The sequence below is a fragment of the Meleagris gallopavo genome, chromosome 21 (genome assembly GCF_905368555.1).
Source record: "Meleagris gallopavo chromosome 21, MGAL_WU_HG_1.1, whole genome shotgun sequence".
NCBI lineage: Eukaryota > Metazoa > Chordata > Aves > Galliformes > Phasianidae > Meleagris > Meleagris gallopavo.
The window spans coordinates 2657336-2677327 of record NC_139424.1 but is presented as its reverse complement, the minus strand read 5'-3'; the positions used below and the strand labels follow the sequence as shown (position 1 = coordinate 2677327).

Below are 19992 nucleotides of genomic sequence, written 5' to 3'. Positions count from 1 at the left end.
GCGCGGTGGTACATCGGTGAACAAAAACCTCCCCCTGCACTCCCCTCCCCCTGAGTGGCGCTGTGCTCAGCCCGAGACCGCGAGGGGAGCAGCGGCGCCTCTGTGCCCGCCCCAGCGCCGAGAGGCCGCGGGAAAGCGGCCGCTGCCAGCACCCGCCGTTTCGCTCAGCCTCCACAACCAGCGGTGAGCGCCGGGGTGGGATCGGACCTCGTGGGTGCGACGCGGGGATGGAAGGTGGGAGCGAACTGCTGTTCCCCGGCTCCCTGAGGGGGAGGGAGGGCAGTGGGGACACTCATGCTGTGGGCTGGGAGAGGCCCCGGGCCCAGCCCTGGGGGTGGGGGGGCTTCTTTTCCTCCGCGGATGGAGGCGGAGCTCCGCGCTCTGCCCGCCCTCCGGGATCCAGGTGTGGGGACAGAGGGGTCGGGCACCACTGTGCTGCCGCCGCCTGCTATTGGCTGGCGGGGGGGGGCTTGCTTACCGAGAAGCGGCCGCGATTGGGTGCGGGAGGAGAGGGGCGTAGTCTGTATGTAAATGAAGTAGGGGTGAGGCCCCGTGGGCTCCTGGGATGGGGCCATGGGGGAGGGGGAGTTTGCCTGGAAGCAGGAGCTGCTCTTGAGTCTGCAGTGCAGGGATGAAGCTCTGTGCTGACAGCTTCTGTGCTGCACCATGAGTAATGCACTTATTTTGTATACCTGCCTCGTGAGCAGTGCGGTTGGATGCTGTTTTTTCATTTTATCTAAAACTTTGTGAGTATATGTTGGTCCAGAAATGGTGAGGTTTGAATTAAGTATTGCTTTACTTGCAGACTTGAGGGTGAAAGAAATCAGAGATGTTCTTAAAGTAGCTAGTGTTGGGATTGTTTTGTCTCTTTAAGTGGTCTTTAATAGTAGTAGAGGTAAAAGGGCATTGCATCTTCCTGAGCATCACAGATCTGCCTGCTTCCCTCCAGGGTTTCTGTGCTCCATTAGCTAAGGCACATCAGGATTAACGTTTTCTGAATCAAACTGGGGAAGAAAAATAGAGCTTTCTTTTAGCCAGTATGAATAGTCAAAAAGATTTGCTTGTACTTAACAGCTGTGAGTTCTATCTGTGCAGTTCTGATACAGTGCCTTCTGTCTGAAGGCTGATGTTTGGATGCAACTTGACCCTGAAGGCAGAGCAGCCAAGGGATGAGACCAGTAACAGCCAGGCAGCAGTCTGGCTTCCAGATAGAGCATTCATTATAAGTCTGTGTTCCTTCTTATTCCAACTTGATAAGGCAACAAGTGCTCATAAGAAATGGCATTTCTTACAGAAGGGCCCCTGCTGGGCTGCTTTCCCGTGGGAGCAGCAGATCTACAGCAATGTGTAAGGCTGAGTGCAGGCACGCTTGCAGCAGCAGCTGGATTTTGGGGTTCTTGGTTACGAGCCTTTCCATCCGTACAATAGGATTGGTTTTAGTGTTTGTAGAGCTGCATGGTGGGTTTGCTGCTTTGGCACCGTGTGAGACTGACGAGGAATTTGGCTTGTGCTGCTTCAGACAGCTTGAGCAGGAAGAGCTTAAGAGGGGCGATAGGAGAGAAGTGAACCTGCAGAAGCAGGTTATGTCTCTTATGGACAACATCTGTTTCTTCCTATGGCTGAAAAACTTCAGCTTGAGGAAGAACATCTGTTTGAGCACAAAAGAAAGTAAAACAGCAACAGATTGAGCAACGGATTGAGGGATGAGGGGTCCATCACCCCGGAGACCCTTGTTGGAAACTCCAGATCTTCTGGCTGCAGAGCTGCCTCCACAAGGGCAGTTTTGGACCTCCTGGGCTATAGGAAAGTGAGCACGTGTTTACCTTGATCAGCCCACCACCCCACAGATCACCACCCCAGACTCAGGACAGTACTGGACCAAAGAGTGGTGAAATGTCTCTGTTTTCTGTCTTTGGCTCTTTCCCTTCATCTCTTTTCTCTTGACCTTCTTTTACATGTCTTTCTTTAGTAGCTATTGCTTACATTTGTCTTAAAGTAGTTGATAGGAATACTAAGTACTCTTTATCCTGAATGCTTATTAGTTGTTAGAAATCTGTCTAAATTTGCCTTGAAGTAGTTAGTTAAATAGTGGTACTCTGGCAGCTAGCTACTAACTGTTGGAAGAATGGCTTCTAGATGGGCCTTTTTGTGCAGCACACTGGTGACAAGTCGGGCACTGGATATTCCCCAAAGCTTTTGCATGGGGGGTTGTGCAGAGCAGTGGTGTTGTCACAGAATCTGAGCTGCTGGCATTTCTGCCTTTCATTTCAGATACCCTCAAATAGCTGCAGACTGTCACTGCCAGTTTATCCATGGCAGTTTTAAAGCTGTTTAAACCTTGCAGACCTGCCTTGGAGCATCAGAAGGCGGCTGGTTGTCTGTTGTGAGCTTGCACTGTCGATGCTGCAAGTTTGTTTTCCCCACCTTACTCTGTGTTTGGAGGTTTTTGGGGGGGGGGTTTGAAGGCTCACATGTAGGGCTGTAGTAGTAACATCTCTCCCAGTTCTCCCCACCTGCAGGCATGTCAGGTTGTTGCATTAGCTATGTGTGAAAATAACATCAGTTGCAACATCCAGCAAAAAAATGTGCTCTTGGCAGCTGTTCTTGGTATAGTCATCCTTCTCTGTTGGCAGTTCTGCCAACATAAGCATGAACAAGTCCTGGTTATTATGTCTTTAAGTTGAAAGTCGGTTACGATGCACATAAAATAGGGTTTAATCCTATTGTTGTCACTTCTGAAATGCAGCTTTTAATTTGAGCACCTTAATTGGCAATTCTTAGCTTGGAAATTAATCCTGCAGCTGTTTAATATGCAGATAAGAACGTCGGGCTCTGGTTGCTGACACTGGAGTCTCAGGCCTCGAGTTGGGATGGCTTAGTGGTGTTTATTTGAGTGATACCTAATGAACTTGTAGTGAGAATTATAGGGCGTGTCACTCTAACACCAGTGTCAAAAGAGTGTTGTCATTCTGTTAATACCTGCCTTTTTCTGCTGTGCCTCTTCAGGCTATTGCAGATACAAACATGCACGAAAAGAAAAATCAGTGTAAATCCAGCTAATCAATTAATATGCATCTCTCTAGGTGTTTTGTCTAGACATGGCACAGCATTTTAACTTTCAAGCAGCAGGAGGTATGGAGGAACAAAACAGTGAACAGTTTATTCTGTTGCTGCACCCGCATATTTGCTCACGTGGAGGTATTCTGGATTTTTGAGTACATGTATCTGTAGGTAGCTATTCCTGCACTGTTGCGTGTATCTGAACAGGTTTTATATTTGATTTTCCAGGAAGAGAATGGCCCAAGCTACGGTAGCAGCAACGTCCATGCATGATGAAGACCCATCAGAAAGCAGGATGGTGGTCACATTCCTCGTGTCAGCGCTGGAGTCCATGGTGAGTGGCTGTCAGAGCTCTCTGGGCACATGCAGTGCTACAGCAATACCTTGCCTCCCTCCAGAGAGCTGGTGTATGCTGTTCTGTCTGCACCTTAGTGCGTGCTCTCCAACTACTGTGACTTGTGCTTGTGGAAATTCATGCTAACAGCCTTCCTTTTTGCTTTGTGGTGGTGTTAGCAATGAAATTTTGAATATAATGATTATAAGGTAATTGGTTTCAAAGCTGTTTTCCCCAAGGGATGTGTTCAGTTCCTAAGGGCTTTGTTGCTTCGTGTCACGCAGCAACTGTTTATGTCACCCTGATCTCCTGAGTTATGAAGGATAGTTAACCTTTTGTGGTCACTTCTAGATGATCTCACTGACTTGGGAACTTCCTGTCCCCATACTCTGCAAGTTTTCTTTTTTTTTTTTTTTTTTGACTTCCTTGCCTGGAATTGTTCCCAGCAGAGCACACCTACACCTTCATGGGGAGGCTGCAGTCCTTCCCCTTCTCAGGAGGAATCCACACAGATCCACACAGAGCACAGCTGTCAGCTCAGGGCAGGCTACAGGAAGCCTTGCTTCCAGCCACACTTCTCCAAACAGCAGTATTTGTGTTAAGTGTGCTGTGGAAGGGCAAAACTCCTATACTAATTCTTGCTAGGACAACACGATTATCTAACTGAAATCTAATTGAAATGGTAATTTCCAAAGGATAGATTGAATAAATCATTTTAATTAAAAGCAGTTCAACTTCTCAGTCTAGATGAGACCTCAATTTCATTAATGCATCTACAGTGCTTTTAAGGTTTCTCATCAAAAGAATTCCAGATACATAAACTATCCTTTGCTGCTGACTGACATTATGTAACTCACGATATCTTTTAAGGAGTGGATGCTGGCAGCAGAAGCAGTAACTGCTTTAAGTGATTCCCCATACATTTCTATAGAACATACATTTAACAAGGACAATAAATGCTTTTCTGATTCTTTTCATAGTGTAAAGAACTTGCCAAGTCCAAGGCAGAAGTTGCCTGCATCGCTGTCTATGAAACAGATGTCTTTGTAGTTGGAACTGAGAGGGGAAGAGCCTTTCTCGATTCCAGGAAAGATTTTCAGAAGGATTTTCTTAAATACTGTAAGTTCCAACGCTGTTTTCTTCTTTTTGTATTTTGATCAAGCTGCTTAATGTATACTGCAAATTACCAGTATCTCTTGAGAGCAAAGTCCTGTATATCATGGCTGCATTCTGTACACTGCTCTGAAGTTATAGCTGCATTATTTTTGTGCTCCTTCACATCTGTGGGAGTGTTTTTTGTTTCTATTAATTTTTATAGTGGAACTTGTGTTTATATGTTTTTTTGTGATTATAAAACATGATCCATTGTGTACAGAGCAGTGTTTTAAGAGTGGGCTCTCAAAGATGCAGTGATTCTTTGTGGAGGCTTTACATGCCTGTATAGGAAAACACTGCTGCTGGTCTGTTCTTAGCCAATAATGCAGAGTGCCTTTATCTGCCTGGGAGAAGATGAAGGTCAAGAGCAGGATGTGAAAGAAAAAAAACAGTCTGGGGGAATTTTAAAACAACAGCTGTAAGATATTCTGGCTTGACTAATTAAATACTGCGTGCAATGCAACCATGTTTAATCTGTAACAGAAAGATTCACTCCTAAAAATGCTTTTGCTGCTAGTTAAAACTCTGAAGAATTCAGCTGTGGTGAGAGTCTGGGTTTGTCTACTGTTGTGCTGTTGGACAGTGACTTTCTGTAGGCCTAAGTGTATTTACTCTAAGAAAACCACTGTAATGTGGGTCTGTAGCATGATATCAAAATGCAGAGTGATGACCTCAGTGAGGAATTGAGGATAAGATAAATCCATTCCTCCTCTTCATAATTTCTACAGGGGCAGGGTTTTGATACTGGTATTTATGAAAACTATTAGCTGAATAATGGGAGGAAGTTCAGCTTTTCACCTGTCTTGCTGTTAAAGGATTTCCCTGTGAAACCAAGTACTTTGTTTGCTAAGCCAGTGGTACAGGCAGAACAGAGGTATTGTGTGCCCAGATAGAATGGTGTGGGCTTTGTCTGCAGTGTGTGTTGATCTGGGATCTGCAGTAGCTGGGGTCTGTTTGATCTCCCTGGTTAGGTCTGTGCTTTTGGTTCTGGACCATGGCAAGCACATGGTTTTCTTTCCATGCTGGTTGAACTGTATCAGTTAAGATTTCTGTAGATATGCGTATGTTTATTCAAATCTTATGCTAGTTCTTTTAGCCCTGATCCTTTGTTTTATTCCAATTATACTACCTATGAATATCTTTTTTATGCTGTCAGATATGATTAAACAATATCTACATTGAAAACAGTATTTTCCATATGCTTCCTCCAGGGCACCGTGGGGTAGATCTGTGTGAATAAAGCCACCCAAATCTCAGTCTATATTCATGGGTTAGGTGTGGAAGAAGGAAGAAGCTCCATAAGGATCTTGCTGTACCATGTTACCTTAAGAAAAATTTGATGGGAACAGATTGTAGCAATGCTTTTATTAATGATGATATGTGCTGTGTGCTGAATGTTGAAAAGGCATTAGTTGTTTAAAGTGGGGTCAGATAATACACTCTTCTGAACTGTGCTTAATTAAGATGGCTGCAAGCTCTGTGTTACAGTGAAATGGTTTGCTGTGCTTTGTAGTGTGGAACTCTGCTTCCATGCATGATCTGTAACTCAGGTAACCTGCATCATCAGTTCTTCTAAGCCTGTGTGAGTTTCTGCTCTACATAAAAAGGAGCATGTGAGAGGCACTCCAATAACGTACAGAGTATGGGCAAGCCATGGGTATGGAACCAGTGCAGATCATCTACCTCTTGTCCTACCAGTACCTCTTGCTGTTCCCTACTGAAATGTATTCACAGTTCTTCATGGATGGCCTGTGGTGAGATGAAATGCCTCCTTGCTCTCTAGATTATCAGCCATTCTGAACAGGAGGTGGAAGGCTGGGATGTCTTGAGGATGACATTGCCTTCGTGTAGCCATCTTGACAGTTTCCCTTGAGGTTTGCTATTGATTCTGCACACACAAAAGGGCAGTTGAAGAGGCCTCAGCTCATCCCCAAGCTGCGTTTGCCAGTCAGAAGTAAACTTTCAGAAGAGCTTGTTGGCTCAGAAGTGCCTTTTTGATCACTTGCTCTGTACTTTGAGCAGGATTAGAAAGCACTGTGTATCCAGTCCTCACCCAGATGCTGAGTGTTTGCCAAGAGTCCTGGTGACCTGTCCTTGAACATCCACTGGTGCCAGCTGTGGCACCTTCAGTACATGGGCTGTGTGGAAGTACAGTCCTGCAAGTTCTATGGCTTTCTGTCAGCTCTCAGTATTGCTGCTTGTTCATTCTTTGGTGCTAGGGCTTTGGGATTGCATCTGTAGACTGCTCATCCTGAATGGTAAGCACTGGATTCTTAGAAGCCTTGTTTTTCCTTCTAGTGGCCTCAGGATTCTCTGCTGATCTTAGCAATGCATCTAGCCAGAGTTCTGCTTTAAGTCCTGGAGGGACTTTGGCTGAGAGTCTTTCACTCTTCTTACCTGTACTTCCATGTCCATCTAGCCATGGGTTGCAAGGGCTCCTTGTAGCTTCAGGAGTGATCAGAATTTCTGTTTTAAATGAGTACAGCTGTTCCTCCTACTCGTGATGAAAGAATGTCACACAGTGTTCCAGAGATTTTTACAAGAAAGATGGCTCAGCTTTGACTCACCAGTATCTTTGGTACGTGGATTACTGTTGAATATCTTCAATATCCTCCAAATTCTGCAGGCAAGTAAAATGACTTGTCCCATAAATAAGGCTACTGTGGACCTGCCTGAAGATCTGTGGCTGGGCGTCTGGGAATGTGTTAGGCTTTGCAGGGAGTTTTTTTTCCTCTTGTCAGCAATTTAAAAGGAAAAAATAAGGTAAGCAGAACCATGAAAGGCTGCATCTTACCATCTCTTCACAAAAAGGAAAGCAGTACTTTCAGGTCTCCAACTGTTGGACTTTGTGGTGTGGGCTGTAAATCCCATCTGTGTAACTGAATTTAACATTTCTGGGCTATACAGTAACTTCTGTATTCTAGGAGGAATTAAGCATCCAGAGCTTAAGTTAAACCATGCCTTGGGTCTTACAACGATAGATGCTGGCTTCCTAGTTTGTAACAGCAGTTTTAAGCATGCAGTGACTGTTCTCAGTACTGAGTTTGGCTTCTACAGGAGCTGCTGTTTGCTGTGCAGGATCTCTCCTCCATAGAGAATGAGTGTTTTGACTTTGTGTCTAATGCACAAAAACAGTGATGTTTTGATCCTGGGCATCCTTTGATCTTCAAGGATGTGCAAACTGGATTCTGAGTGTCGGTTTGCATACAACACCTACACTGGAGAGCATCAGTCTACTTCATCCCTAATTGTTCATCCCCATGGACTGGAGGATACCTGTGTAAGATGAAAGCAAATCTGTTATACCTTGACCTTGCCTTTCTTGCAGTGTCTTCCTAACTATATAAAAAGGTGCAGCTCTTTTCATCTGTCTACCCTGTGTGTTTAAGCAGCAGGACTTTGCTAGGCTGGACTGGACACCAGAAATAGAAGGCTTTGTGACTTTTCTCAGTTTTCCCCTCTTTTCTCACTTTCCCAATCTGTTTCTAAGAGTTCTCAGTAAATTTGACTCTTGCAGTTGTGTGACATTGCTCGTTGCATCACAGCAGTTGCAGTTACTCCTAATACTGGCACTAAAAAAGCAGTGCTAGCAGCAGAGTCAGATTTACAAAACAGCTTATCTGCCTAGAAAATCTGGAGTGGTGCTTTTGAAAGTCTCTGTGCCATCTACCTGTAGGCATCTAAATAGCCCTTATATCACTGTTTTTTTGTTTTTTTTTTCTTTGTAGCTGATGATATTCAAAAAAGACAACCTAGAAATAAATGACTTTTTTTTTTTTTAATCAAGCTCAGTCAACTATATAGCATATAAATACAAGATCCTAATGTGTTGAAGCCCTGATTGGTATGTTTTGCAGCTCTCTTTCACTTTCTAATGGATGAAGCTATTTACACGTTTGATCCATTTGTATTACATATATGCTGTGCTGGATAGACTGTACTTTTGCAGGCCTGAGAGCATCATGCTCTTGTGTTTAGAGAATGACAGGTTGGAGTCAACAGCAGTGTGGATATCTTATTAACTCAGTAGGTAGCTCTGGGTTAATTTCAGTCTTGTGCTTAAAAATCTTTAAATCTACAGAGAGTTCCTGGTACAGCAACTTGCTGTACTGCTACTCTGGGCTTTGTGTGGATGCTTCAGCTGTGGTGTAAACCAAGTATGAACACAGCAGCCTTGCTGCTTCCTTATGATCCTGATCACTTCCGATTGTATTCTTACTGTGTATTTCTTGCTTGTCATGCCTGTGTGAATTCAGAAATAGCTTCTAGGTGGGATGGTTTGCTCTTCAGCCAGGAAGCAGAATGTATGTGATTGGAAGTGCAGGCCGCATCCTCTGGCACATATGGTAAGAGCTGAATACATTTTTCAGTGTTACTCTAACAAGAGATTACTAGTGGCTCTAGCTGCTCCTGATCATATTCCATTTGTCTTAGTTACAGTATCTAAAGGGCAGACTTCTTTGTGCCAGGGCAAATGTGAGGATACCACTCTGTAACTAGCTGACATCTTTGTGTTGCTGGGAGGGTGATCCCTTGACACTGATGCAGCTAGTTGAAAAATGCCACTTTTGCTTTGATGGTGATGTGTCAGTGGGAAAACTGGTTTCCCACAGTCATTTTCTTTGGCCCTGAGCTATTCTGTGGTCAGCTGTGACTTCCATGGCTTTTGCTGCTCCTGAAGCTACAGAATATTTTAGAAGAGAAGGGACTTGTTAAATTGTGGGCTTAAATAGTAAGGGAAAGAAAAACAGTGAGAGACAGGTGGAGGATTAATCCTGACAACACACTTGTGAAGGTGCATACGTGCCATCTCTGATCCATTCCTTATTATAAATGCATATTTTTGGGCCATGTCTACTACAATTCTCACCTTAGATTTGGTGCACACTAAAGAACACACCGAAGGAGAGCACGATTGGACTGGTTGCATTCTTCAATCTCTAACTAGCAGGATGCTTTCTGACTGCCAAGCCAGAGCTGTTGAAGCTCTGTAGGTCTCAACCTGTTGTTTGTTGTCTTTTTTAATTCCAGATTCCCTTTTCACTATCTGGGAGTGGCCTTTGCTGAAGGCTTGTTCTGTTTAAGTATGTGTTGGAACAGGCAATCTCCAGTCAGTCTTAGTGGGAGCTTCCTCAGCTGTGGCTCTTGGTTTTGTCCTTGAGTTTTCAATGTTTTGTTGTGTTGTTTTGTTTTTTTTTTCCCTCTTTGCAGCAGATGACTTGAAATAACTGGCATTTCTGCAAATGGCAAGATGAGAAGAGGCTGACAGCTGTTCTTGGCTGTGCTGACAGCAGCCTGTCACCATCTCCCAGACCAAGCATGCTGGTTACCATCACACATTTACTCCTGCTGTGTCCGTCACTGGGGAGTGAGGGCCTTGGTGCCCTGCTGGTGGAAGGGATCACATGAACACTGCCTTGTCCATTTCATGTTATGTGAGCCAGGTTGTGTCATGCCTCGGTAGTGATGCATTATGCTAACCTGGCTGGCTCTGCCTGGAGTTAATTAGGGAATAGTTTCATAATCATTTTGTACAAAAGGTGTGGGCATGGTAACTGTTTGCTTTGTCTTACCTGCTTTCTTGCTCTTCCATTCTCTTGCTGCTTCCAGCACTCTGAGCTTCTGCTGTTCCCATCTCTTTGGTGTTTACATCATGCTCTGTTTATCAGAAGCACTAGTTTGCACTGTGCATTTGTTTTTACTCCCACCCTATTTTTGGGGCAGTTCTGTTGCAGTTATAACTGCTTGACAGAACAAACAGAATTGCATTCATTCTTTGAATTAAGTCTTAAAAAAGCTCTTTGGAATTCCATCACTTCCAAGTCTGTATTTAGGGAGAGTAAAGGCATCCCCCTTTAAAGACTTGATCAGTATATTCACAGTAAATCATGGTTACAGTTGAGTTTAAATAAAGATAATATTCCTTCCTAGCACTTACTGAACAGTTGCAGTTGCAAGAAGTAACAATAAGATCCAAAGCAATCATCAACTGAGTGCTGCTTCCCTGCCATCGTTCTCTCATCACTTAACAGGTTTGGCTTCCCAGTCCCCTTCTGTCTAACCTTGTGAAACACACACAGTGCAATTCTTGGGCTGTCTTATGCTGCACTTTTCTTAAACACTGATGTGTTCTCTAGGTGAACTCCACATTAATAATCCATGTCTTGCTGTTTAAGCCTTACCTCGTGGCCTGTTAGATTCTATTGCTTTTGTCCTTAACTGTGATTCTCTTCCTCTTCTTTTTTTTTCCCCTCCAACTTCCCAAGTTGGTACAAGGGCTCCAGCTGAAGTGATTGATGGTCTGTCCTGGCTAGCCATGCCTTTTTCTGTATCTCCTTTGTTGCCTTTTAACACACATGCAGCATTAGGGGTGAGTTACTCTGTTTTTGCTAAGTTTTACTTCTGTCAGCTCACTTAGATTTAAGAATTAGTCGATGCCTTTTTACAACTTCTCAAAAGGGGAAAAAAAAAAAAAAAGAAAGGAAAAAAAAAAAAAAACAAAACACCTTTAAGAGAACTCTTGAAAATGCAACTTGTGTGTAATTATATAAGAATTTTGAAAGACCTCTCAGAACTTTCTGCCTGCCTTCCTCAGGGATGATTCCTTTGCTTCCACTGCCCTCCGCCCTGAATATGTGGATGTGTTGGGAGCACAGGCTCTTGCAGGACTTGTGCCAGCCCAGATACCCTTTTTTTTTTTTTTTTTTTTTTTTTTGTGCAGCACTGCCAATGTTAGCCAGCCTGCACTGCTCTGGGTTTGTTTAGGATGTGGTTAGCTCTTTTCAATCCTTTTTAGGGCTAGTTTGCTTGGCAGGAACCTTTCGCTCTTCTGTCTCTGCCTCACCAGTTAAGGTTTATTAAGTTAGTAAGTACTTAAACAAAAAAGAACACCACCACCAACAACAACAAAAAAAAAGTAAAATTAAAGAAAAAAAATAACCTGCTCAGAGTTAAGCCTCATCTCACTGCAGCCTACCCATTTTCTTCCCTGTAGTTGCAAACAGAGTTGCCATCAGTAGCAGATCCATTTCAAATCCACCTCCTCAGTGTCTGCCTCAGGTGATCTTCTCTTTGACATTCATAAAATTATTTTTCTTTAGAGCTGTTGTCAAATAGAAAAGCTTAGGGCTGAATTATATGGGCAAAGCTGAGCAAAAGCGTGAAGACTTTCCCTCTGATTGATTGTAGTCACTTTTGGCTAATAGTTTCCTTAAGCACAAAGGATGAAATGCATGTCCCATGTTGCTGCAATGGAGTTGCTGGCCTTACTGTGCCTCTTGTGTCCGCACATGGTGACATTGGTACTCCTACAATCATTTCCTGATTTACTGTACCTTGGGGAATGCCAACATTTTGTTGCAGGATGCCTTGCATACCACGGGCCCAGTGCCCTTTTTGCTAGTGGAGTGTCAAATAGTGAATCCCAGCTCCTCCTCTCTCTTGTTGTTTGCACACCATCTCCTCTTTTGACTTCAATTAAATTGTTTATCTGCTAAAGCTTGATTTTTCTTTTTTAGGTGGGCAGTGCTCCCTCTGTTACTTGGCTGCAGCACAGCTCTGCTCTGTAAAGAACTGCAGCCTGCAGCTGTGTTCCCTTCCTTGCAGTCTGATGTTTGAATGCAGACGTGCTTTGTTGCCTGTTTTTGTCTGCAATCGGAGAACATGCTTTAGTGGACCTTGAGAGCAGATGTTGTGTAACACTGCTGAGCTGTGCTGCTCTTCTTCAGTTTATAAGCATCACAGCACTTATTTAGGGAAGGAAGCTGCAGTGTTGAGCTGTACAGAGGCCAGGCTGTAGATGCTGAGCTGCTCTGCAGCAACAAGAAAAAAATAAAAACTACCAAACTGAAATTCCAGCATTTTGAGTCACCAAAAACAAACAACCAAAATCTTTGGAGGGCTTTTCTTTCAAAGCAACCTATTCAGCCCTTATATAGAAAGATGATTGTTTTCTTCATGAGGATGGAGACAGCTGTGTGCTGTTGGGTGGTTGCTTTGCCACCCACTGTGCTCAGGGCAAGAAGGTGGTTCTGAGTAACCAAAACAGCTGGGTAAGGCAGGAAGATAAAGGATGCTTGACCATACAGATGCTCAGTGCAGGATGAGAGTTGCTGCTAGGTAGCTTGCTTGTAACCCTGCTGAGCACAGGTTGGCTCTAGCAGAGTATCTGTGCTGTGTTGCAGCATGCTCCCAGCTGTGGAGAACACAGCTCTTCCACCACCTCACCTTCCCACCCGTACTGGGCCTGATGAGGGCTTTTTTTAGGTGACAGATGCCTTTTTTTAGTGCCAGTGTTTCTTCTCAGCTTGTTTCACAGTCATTTATAATCAGTTGTTCAATCTGATGTTTGCTTTTTGTGTTAGCCACGTTACCATGCTGGCAGTATTGGTGTGAATGGCAGCGTTTGTGTTCTTGTTCACAGTGAAATCATGATGCAGTTTTGACACTGATTGTCCTGTTACTCGTAGGGACGTAGTTCTTTCTTGTGTTTTCTTTCATCTGTAGAAAAAAAAATATTGTTTTCCCCCATTTTTTTTTCTGGGTGATTCTCAGTAAAACTACAATGACAGAAAGGAAAGGCTGCTCCTGAAAATAAATCACTTCTGTTTGCTGCTTATGATCAAAATAGGATAAGGTTTAGGACTGAAATACTCTTTTCATTTGTTCTGTTGTTAGCAGCTCCCCCTGTTCAGCAGTAGATGTACTTCAGTGTCTTTTAAAAGGTGAAAAAGCCACATAAAGGCAGGAGCTGTGTCCTATAACAGGGTGCAGTATCTGCTGAATGAGACATCAGGTGTAGTGCTAGAGACCTTCCACACAGAGGTTTTAGTATTTTCCTGTTTAGTATTCCAGCCCTTTCTTCCTGAGCCTTTTTGGCATTTAATTTCTACTGTATTATTCTCTCCTGGGATTAATGGTGTTTTCTACATCTGCATGCAAAGAAAAGTCAGCTTGGCTGTGTTAATTATCATTCTTACGCTCAGAGGGGGATATTTACAAAGGCTGTATGGAGAGCATAATAATATTTACCCACTGCCCACATACATTTGCCTCTAGGTTGAAGAACTTTGAGCAGGAATCCTTCTAACCCCTCTGTGGTCTAAACTAGAGGAGCTTGGTCGAGAGGGTTTTGATAACTTGTTTGATTTTTTTGCCTCATTTTTAGGTGTTGTAGAGGGGGAGAGGGCTGCAGAGCTGCAGGAAACGAAGTGTGTACTACCTGCCAACAGACTGACAGTGGATGCCGTGGAACTGGAAGCTCTCAGGAAGTCTGTAGAGGACTATTTCTGCTTTTGCTATGGTGAGTGCTTCAGGGTCTTCAGAATACCTGCTTTGGATTTCTGAATTTTTATTCCAGTTGGAAGGAGGGTACTCTATGATCTCGTTGTCTGAAAAGCAGATTTACTACCCAATGTGCAGTGAGCCAATTCCCACACACTCTGGAGAGTTACTTTTTATTTGGGCCTGAGTGCTGGTGGAAGTTTACACAAATCAAGCATAATAATGCAATTTTCTTCATTGTATTTATACATGAAGTTCACAAGTATTCCATATTCCACCTCTCTATTAGAGAAGGAACGCCTCCTGCCTATATATCCATAAGTTAAGCCATCATAATATCGCCTCCCCTTTGGTCTGCTTTCCTGGCCACCTGTGCCTGTGCTGTGTCCTAGCCCTTACGTGGCCCTTGGTGGCCATTTGGGCAGTGCTCCCCTCGCTCTTTTTACACTTGCATGGCCACCTAAGAACGAGCTGGGCACTTCTCCTCTTGCCAGTTTTCCAAGGGGATCAATTGGTACTGATGAATCGGATAACATAAAGGTTGAGGTGTTCTGCTTTAACATGGGCAGTACCTGATCGAAGGAGTCTTCATCCATGTTGACGTAGCACAGACAATACCCTCTTCTTCCCAAGGGAGGATTGTTTCTGTTACCTGTATCCTCCCCTTACAACACTTCAAAATGTCTACCTGGTATCAATCTCAACTGTGAATCCGTGGAGCAGTGGGGGAGCAAGCATCAGTACAGTGGGGTCACTCAGCCCCATCAGCCCCAGCTGCAGCCGAGGCCTTTCAGAGTGGGTTCTGGACCACGAAGCAGCATTCACACCTCAGTGAAGTGCAGGAACACCGCTCTGCGCTCCGACAGCCCCGCAGGGCTCGAAGCTGGGGGGGAGGGAGGTTGGAGGCTCAGTCCCGGCTGCTGCCTGCAGGGAGCAAGTTTGGGGGTAGAGCGTCTTTTTGTCTGAACACGTTTCCACCCAAACCACTTCTTGGGGAAGGGAGAAGGGGGTGGGGGGGGTCATGCAGGCCAAAAGAATGCTGCTGTGCCTCAGACCCGGCAGGGGCCATCTGCAGCTCAGCGGGCAGTCGTTCCCGGTTCGTAAAAACAACGGGGAAAACAGCGCAGACGTGAGGAGCCCCGTGGCACTGCCTGATGGAAACCCCCCCGTGTCCCCACCGGCCCCAGTGGCACAGCATCGTTCCCACCTCCCGACCCTTAGAGCTGCGGGTCCCTTTGGGGACGAACCCCAACGCACCAGGGTGGGCGCGGTGACAGCCACGGCTGGGTGACAGCGATCGCCGGTGCGACCCGCAGCCCGGGCTGGGACGGGGATGGAGGGCGATGCCCGCATGTCGGGCCAGGCGCGGGGCAGCGCTGCTCGGGGCGGCCTGGGGATGTCACAACCCCAGTGGGACCGCAGCTGGGTGAGCTCAGCGCCTTCCTCGAAACCAGGAACTGAAGCTGCCGGCGGCCCCCCCACATCCTCACAGCAACAGCAGCGGCAGCCCCCGCTCCCCGCTGAGAAAAAGTACAATTCCAACTGTACTGTGGGTTAGGTAATGAGCTTATTTTGTACTGGCTGATTCTACAGCATGCACATATACTGGGTAGTTTTTTTTTTTTTTCTTATTTGTTTTGCAGCATTTAGTTTGAGACTGTCGTGCAGTACGGCCCCTTTGCTTTTAAGTAAGCATCTGTGCCTCAGTGGGTTCCATGGTGCATGAGGTGCTTGGTTTCCTGCAGGGGTTTGCATCTGTGCCTTGTTTTCTCTCCAGTCCTCTCCGAAGTAATGGGATTTATGAGGCATGCATCCTTTTGCTAGCTGCTGATTTTGTGACAGTCTCCTTTTGGTTTTAGGTAAAGCTTTAGGAAAGTCAACGGTGGTCCCAGTGCCATATGAGAAGATTCAGAGAGACCAATCTGCTGTGGTGGTGCAGGGCCTGCCCAAGGGACTTGCATTCGTGCATCCAGAAAATTATGATGTTTCAACCCTGAAGTGGATTTTGGAAAATAAGTCGGGGATCTCGTTTATCATCAAGAGGTTAATTGCTCTCTAGTTTGCTCGTTTGTCCATTTTTGGACTTCAAATTTCACTTCTTAAATTGTTTCTGTTTCTATTAGACAGAAGTCTTGCCTTTTTAGTTTTGTACTACAAAGTCAATATTGATCTATTTTGCTAAAGCTATGGTTTGGTGTGGTTTTTTTCCTTATTTCCTTACAGGCCTTTCCTAGAGCCCAAGAAACAGTTAGGTAAGTTCCTGCTTATTCAGACTTTAATTTAGGAATAAACTGGAATCTCAGTGTAAGCATCTCCTTTGTTTTAGCAGAGTTTGGGTGAAAGATTTGCTTAGCTTTGTTTCCCAACGTTTCAACTTTTAGATTTGGAAAGAGAGCAGTGGAAAGCATAGTTTGAAGCAGTTTTATATTGGTGTTACTTGATAGTTTAATAATCCAATTTAATTAATCTCTCGTCTTCGTATCTTTGCATATGCACGTGCATGAGTTCTGTAAACAAAATTTGAATTAATAGGTGTTACAGGAAATTCAGATGATATCTTTTGACTTTCAGGAGCTCATGTGACAGATCCTTCACAATCAATTATACCTCCAGGTGGAAGGTGAGTTTAAAACAATGTAGGGTTTTTTGCACGTCTTTAAATATTTCATCTACTTCTGTTGTGTGATTTGATGTCAGTGTCAACAGTGTGTTTTCATGTAACTTCTTATAGTTTATCTTAATGGGCTTTTTCTGACCAGCTGACCTCTGGGCAACTTTTTGATAGCGTGGGATTATAAAAAGCATGGACAGTCTCTTTCTTTTGATCATTATTTGTGGAGAAACTAGTACAAATTAAACAGCTGGTGAAGTTTCCGTTCACTTTAATTAGCCCAGTGAGTGTTCTTAATTCACAGTCTGTCTATCAGTGATAAGTTTGCCACGTCTTATGCTAAAGCAGTGACTGCGAACAGATGAAATGTTCTTCCCTTCCCCTTCCTTAATTAAAAAACTTTATATATCTGTATATTTATTTGATTCTAAACGGAGAGCTTATATTTGGAATAAATAAAAAAAAAATTGTTTAATGTGAAAGCAGGGAAATGTTCTGTGCTTCTGCTGAGTGCACTTCTCATTAAATGGTAAACATACTTGGAACATTGTGCACATCCATCGAGTGCAGGGCTGGGAGATCCATCCCCATTCCCTTGAGGCTGATAGCACTAGACAGCTTGTAATATATGAGGAACTTTCCAGAAATAGGATTTTAGGGTTTTATAACGTCACTGTGTTCATTCTTTTTGTTTCTGTAGTTGCCCTCCTGTTCAAGTGAAAACGGAGCCTAGTGAGGATTCTGGTATGTTCAGAGTTTTGTCCTTATTTGCCAAACAACCGAACCATCAGTTTCTGTTCAGAAGGCTGTATTGAAATGGTAATAGGGAAGATCCAATAAAAACAGCGTAAATCCACCCTGCGTGTGAGAGAGAAACTGCTTGTTAGTTAAAAATGGCCACTTTTCCACTGCAGTTTTTGTCAAATTTTTTACCTTAACCAGAGGTTTCCACTTCTAGGTTTGTCATGTTTTGGAGACTGAAATTATTTATTATCATTGGAAATGAAAAAAGGGAAAGGTTGTCAGCTCTTCTTTTCATTCTTACTCAGCACTATTTTATCCCTAATGTTGAGAGAAGAACTTATTAGCTTATATAATAGTACTACCAGAATGTTGGTAATGACATGGAAACAAATAGGAAAATATTACTTTTGATTTAAAAATAAATAGAATCATTCCCTGCAGCTGGGACAGGATGCTGCAAGGCACTGTGTTCCCTGTAGCAAAGCAGTGCTTAGGTGTATGCTTTGAGATTAACACGGCAATAATTGCAGAGAGACAACAGATGTTTGGAGATGAGTTGTGCCTTCCTGCTTCCCTGGATTGGGCTGTGCAGTTTGGTGTTTTGTAGTACTGTGTTTTGTTGTGGGGGAAGAAAGCTCTTCTTTTTAATTCTTCAGATGTGAGAAGGTGTTTGCAGGGATGTTTGCTTTGTAGGGATGCATTTAGTGCTGGATCACCTCTGATGGTAACCATATTGAGACATGAGAAACCTGCAACATCAATGTGTCACTTGGTTACTGTTTTTTGTTTTCCCTCAGCAATTGTTTAGTGTCTCAGCACTTGAAAATCAATTTGTTTTCTTTTCTGGCTTAGATGCTAGCTAGAATATTAGGGGTTTGTTTGTTTGTTTTTGAGTTACTGACTTTTTTTAGTTTTTAAGAACTTCATAGAATGGCCTGAGTAGAAAAGGACCACAGTGCTCATCCAGTTCCAACCCCCTGCTATGTGCAAGCCCAGGCTGCCCAGAGCCACATCCAGCCTGGCCTCGAATGCCTCCAGGTTTGGGGCATCCACAGCCTCCTTGGGCAACCTGTTCCAGTGCCTCACCACCTTCTGGGTGAAAAAATTCCTCCTAATTTCCAACCTAAACCTCCCCTCAGTCTCAGTTTAAAACCATTCCCCCTTGTCCTATCTTGATTATCTTTAATCAATTTATTTGATTCTTTTATTGCTTCTACAGGAATTCCTTTGGAAATGTCAACAGTGACAGTGAAGGAAGAATCAGAGGATCCTGATTACTATCGGTACAATATTCAAGGTAGTGATAGCAACTTCTGCATCTGCTTATCTCCTCACTGGGTTGGCTGCTGAAAGAGTTGCTCTCCCTCTATCTCTCCTTTTGCCTATGTGTGGTTGTCAGACATAAAATTGCTTGCTGCTGTTATGATACAGCATCTCCACGCTGACTGCCATTAAGTTGTACTTCACATCTTTTGTTATTCTTCAGAGGAATATTGGTAACCATATGAGTGTGTTTGGACTTAAGGGAGAAGCTTGTTGTTGTTTTTTGTTTTTTGTTTTTTATTTTTTTTTTGCTTTTTTTTTCCTGCATGCAAACTGTTTCCATGGATGTTTTTAAGCAGGAAGCAAACCCTGATGATGGTAATGCTCAGAGCAGTGCTTGAATCTTTTCTTTTAGTTTCGAGTTTCAGTAAATTGCATCCTGCATCAATCACTTTCCTTGGAGGGAAAGACCAGTGCATGCCAAAACTGTCTTGAAAGTTAAGATTATATTCCTATAGACAAAGCATAGCAACATCTGTGAGATCATGACTGTGGCTCTGAGTATATTTTGAAGTATTTCTTAATTGTGCTTCATCTGTTCGTATCTAATTAAAATACTGCATGTTAATCTCAACCAGGAACGAATAAAGAAATCCGTAAGAAAATTGTGTTCTGTAGGTTAAAATGAGCAGTAAGTAAGAAACCCTAATTAGAAATGGCAATATTAAAAAAAAATAAAAAAATAAAAAAAATTCCTAAATGTATTATTTCAGCTTCTTTGCATTTGTCATTAGGATAGCAGTATAAAAAAAAAAAAAGAAAAACACAAGCAAGTTGCTATGCATCTCTGAAGGACAATTATATGTTAAAGAGTGGGCTGCAAAATAGCCCATCCTTGTATTTTGTAATAATACATTATTTAAGCAAGATTTTTGTTGATGTTTCAACACAAAAATTCTTGAGATTATTTTCTAACCTGTTTTTAATAACTAATTGCTTAAAACATAGTAATAAGAGAATGTTGGTTCTATGATGCTGTGATGTACAAATGTCATTCAGAATGACCATAAGCACATCAGAATGTCTCTAGTCAGTGCAGAATTTGGAAGGTGAATTATCTGGGATTATGATCATCTTTTCTTTGTGTTTATTCATTGCTTAGCCTCTGGGGTCCGTGGGTTTACAGGCAGGATATAATGCAGTAATAACAGCTGCTTTTTTGGAGACGTTCTAATCATTGTTACTTCCAGAGCCAAGCCTTGCTATCTTTCTTTGCTTTTCAGTCCCTTGTGGCTTTCTGTTTCATGCAAAAGAAACAATGTCAGAATTTGGCCACTAGCCTGAAGTGCAATCAGTCCCTGTTTGAAAAGAGTCTGTACTGAAATAGCTAAGAAAGCAGTAACTTGTAATGCAAGGATGTTGGAACTAAAGAAAATCAATGTATACAACATGCTCCCATAGTGAAGTCTAGGCAACGTGGATTTTCTTAGGGAGCTTCTCTTGTCTTTCATTAGAGATCTCTAAATTTAAATCTTATGGATGG

General features: G+C 43.3%; 1 protein-coding gene across 4 annotated transcripts in view; it reads left to right on the top strand.

Annotated features, from left to right (window-relative positions):
* GTF2I (general transcription factor IIi) overlaps positions 1–19992 on the top strand; it is a 55494-nt gene continuing 35502 nt past the window's right edge. For all 4 annotated transcript variants that reach the window (XM_085240637.1, XM_085240635.1, XM_085240638.1 and 1 more), the window contains exons 1-9: positions 1–183; positions 3289–3394; positions 4375–4513; positions 13716–13850; positions 15691–15874; positions 16055–16083; positions 16403–16451; positions 17143–17186; positions 18406–18483. In XM_085240637.1, coding sequence (XP_085096763.1) covers positions 3296–3394; positions 4375–4513; positions 13716–13850; positions 15691–15874; positions 16055–16083; positions 16403–16451; positions 17143–17186; positions 18406–18483 — 757 coding nt within the window. In that variant the 5' untranslated portion in view covers positions 1–183; positions 3289–3295. The remainder of the gene's footprint in view (positions 184–3288; positions 3395–4374; positions 4514–13715; positions 13851–15690; positions 15875–16054; positions 16084–16402; positions 16452–17142; positions 17187–18405; positions 18484–19992) is intronic.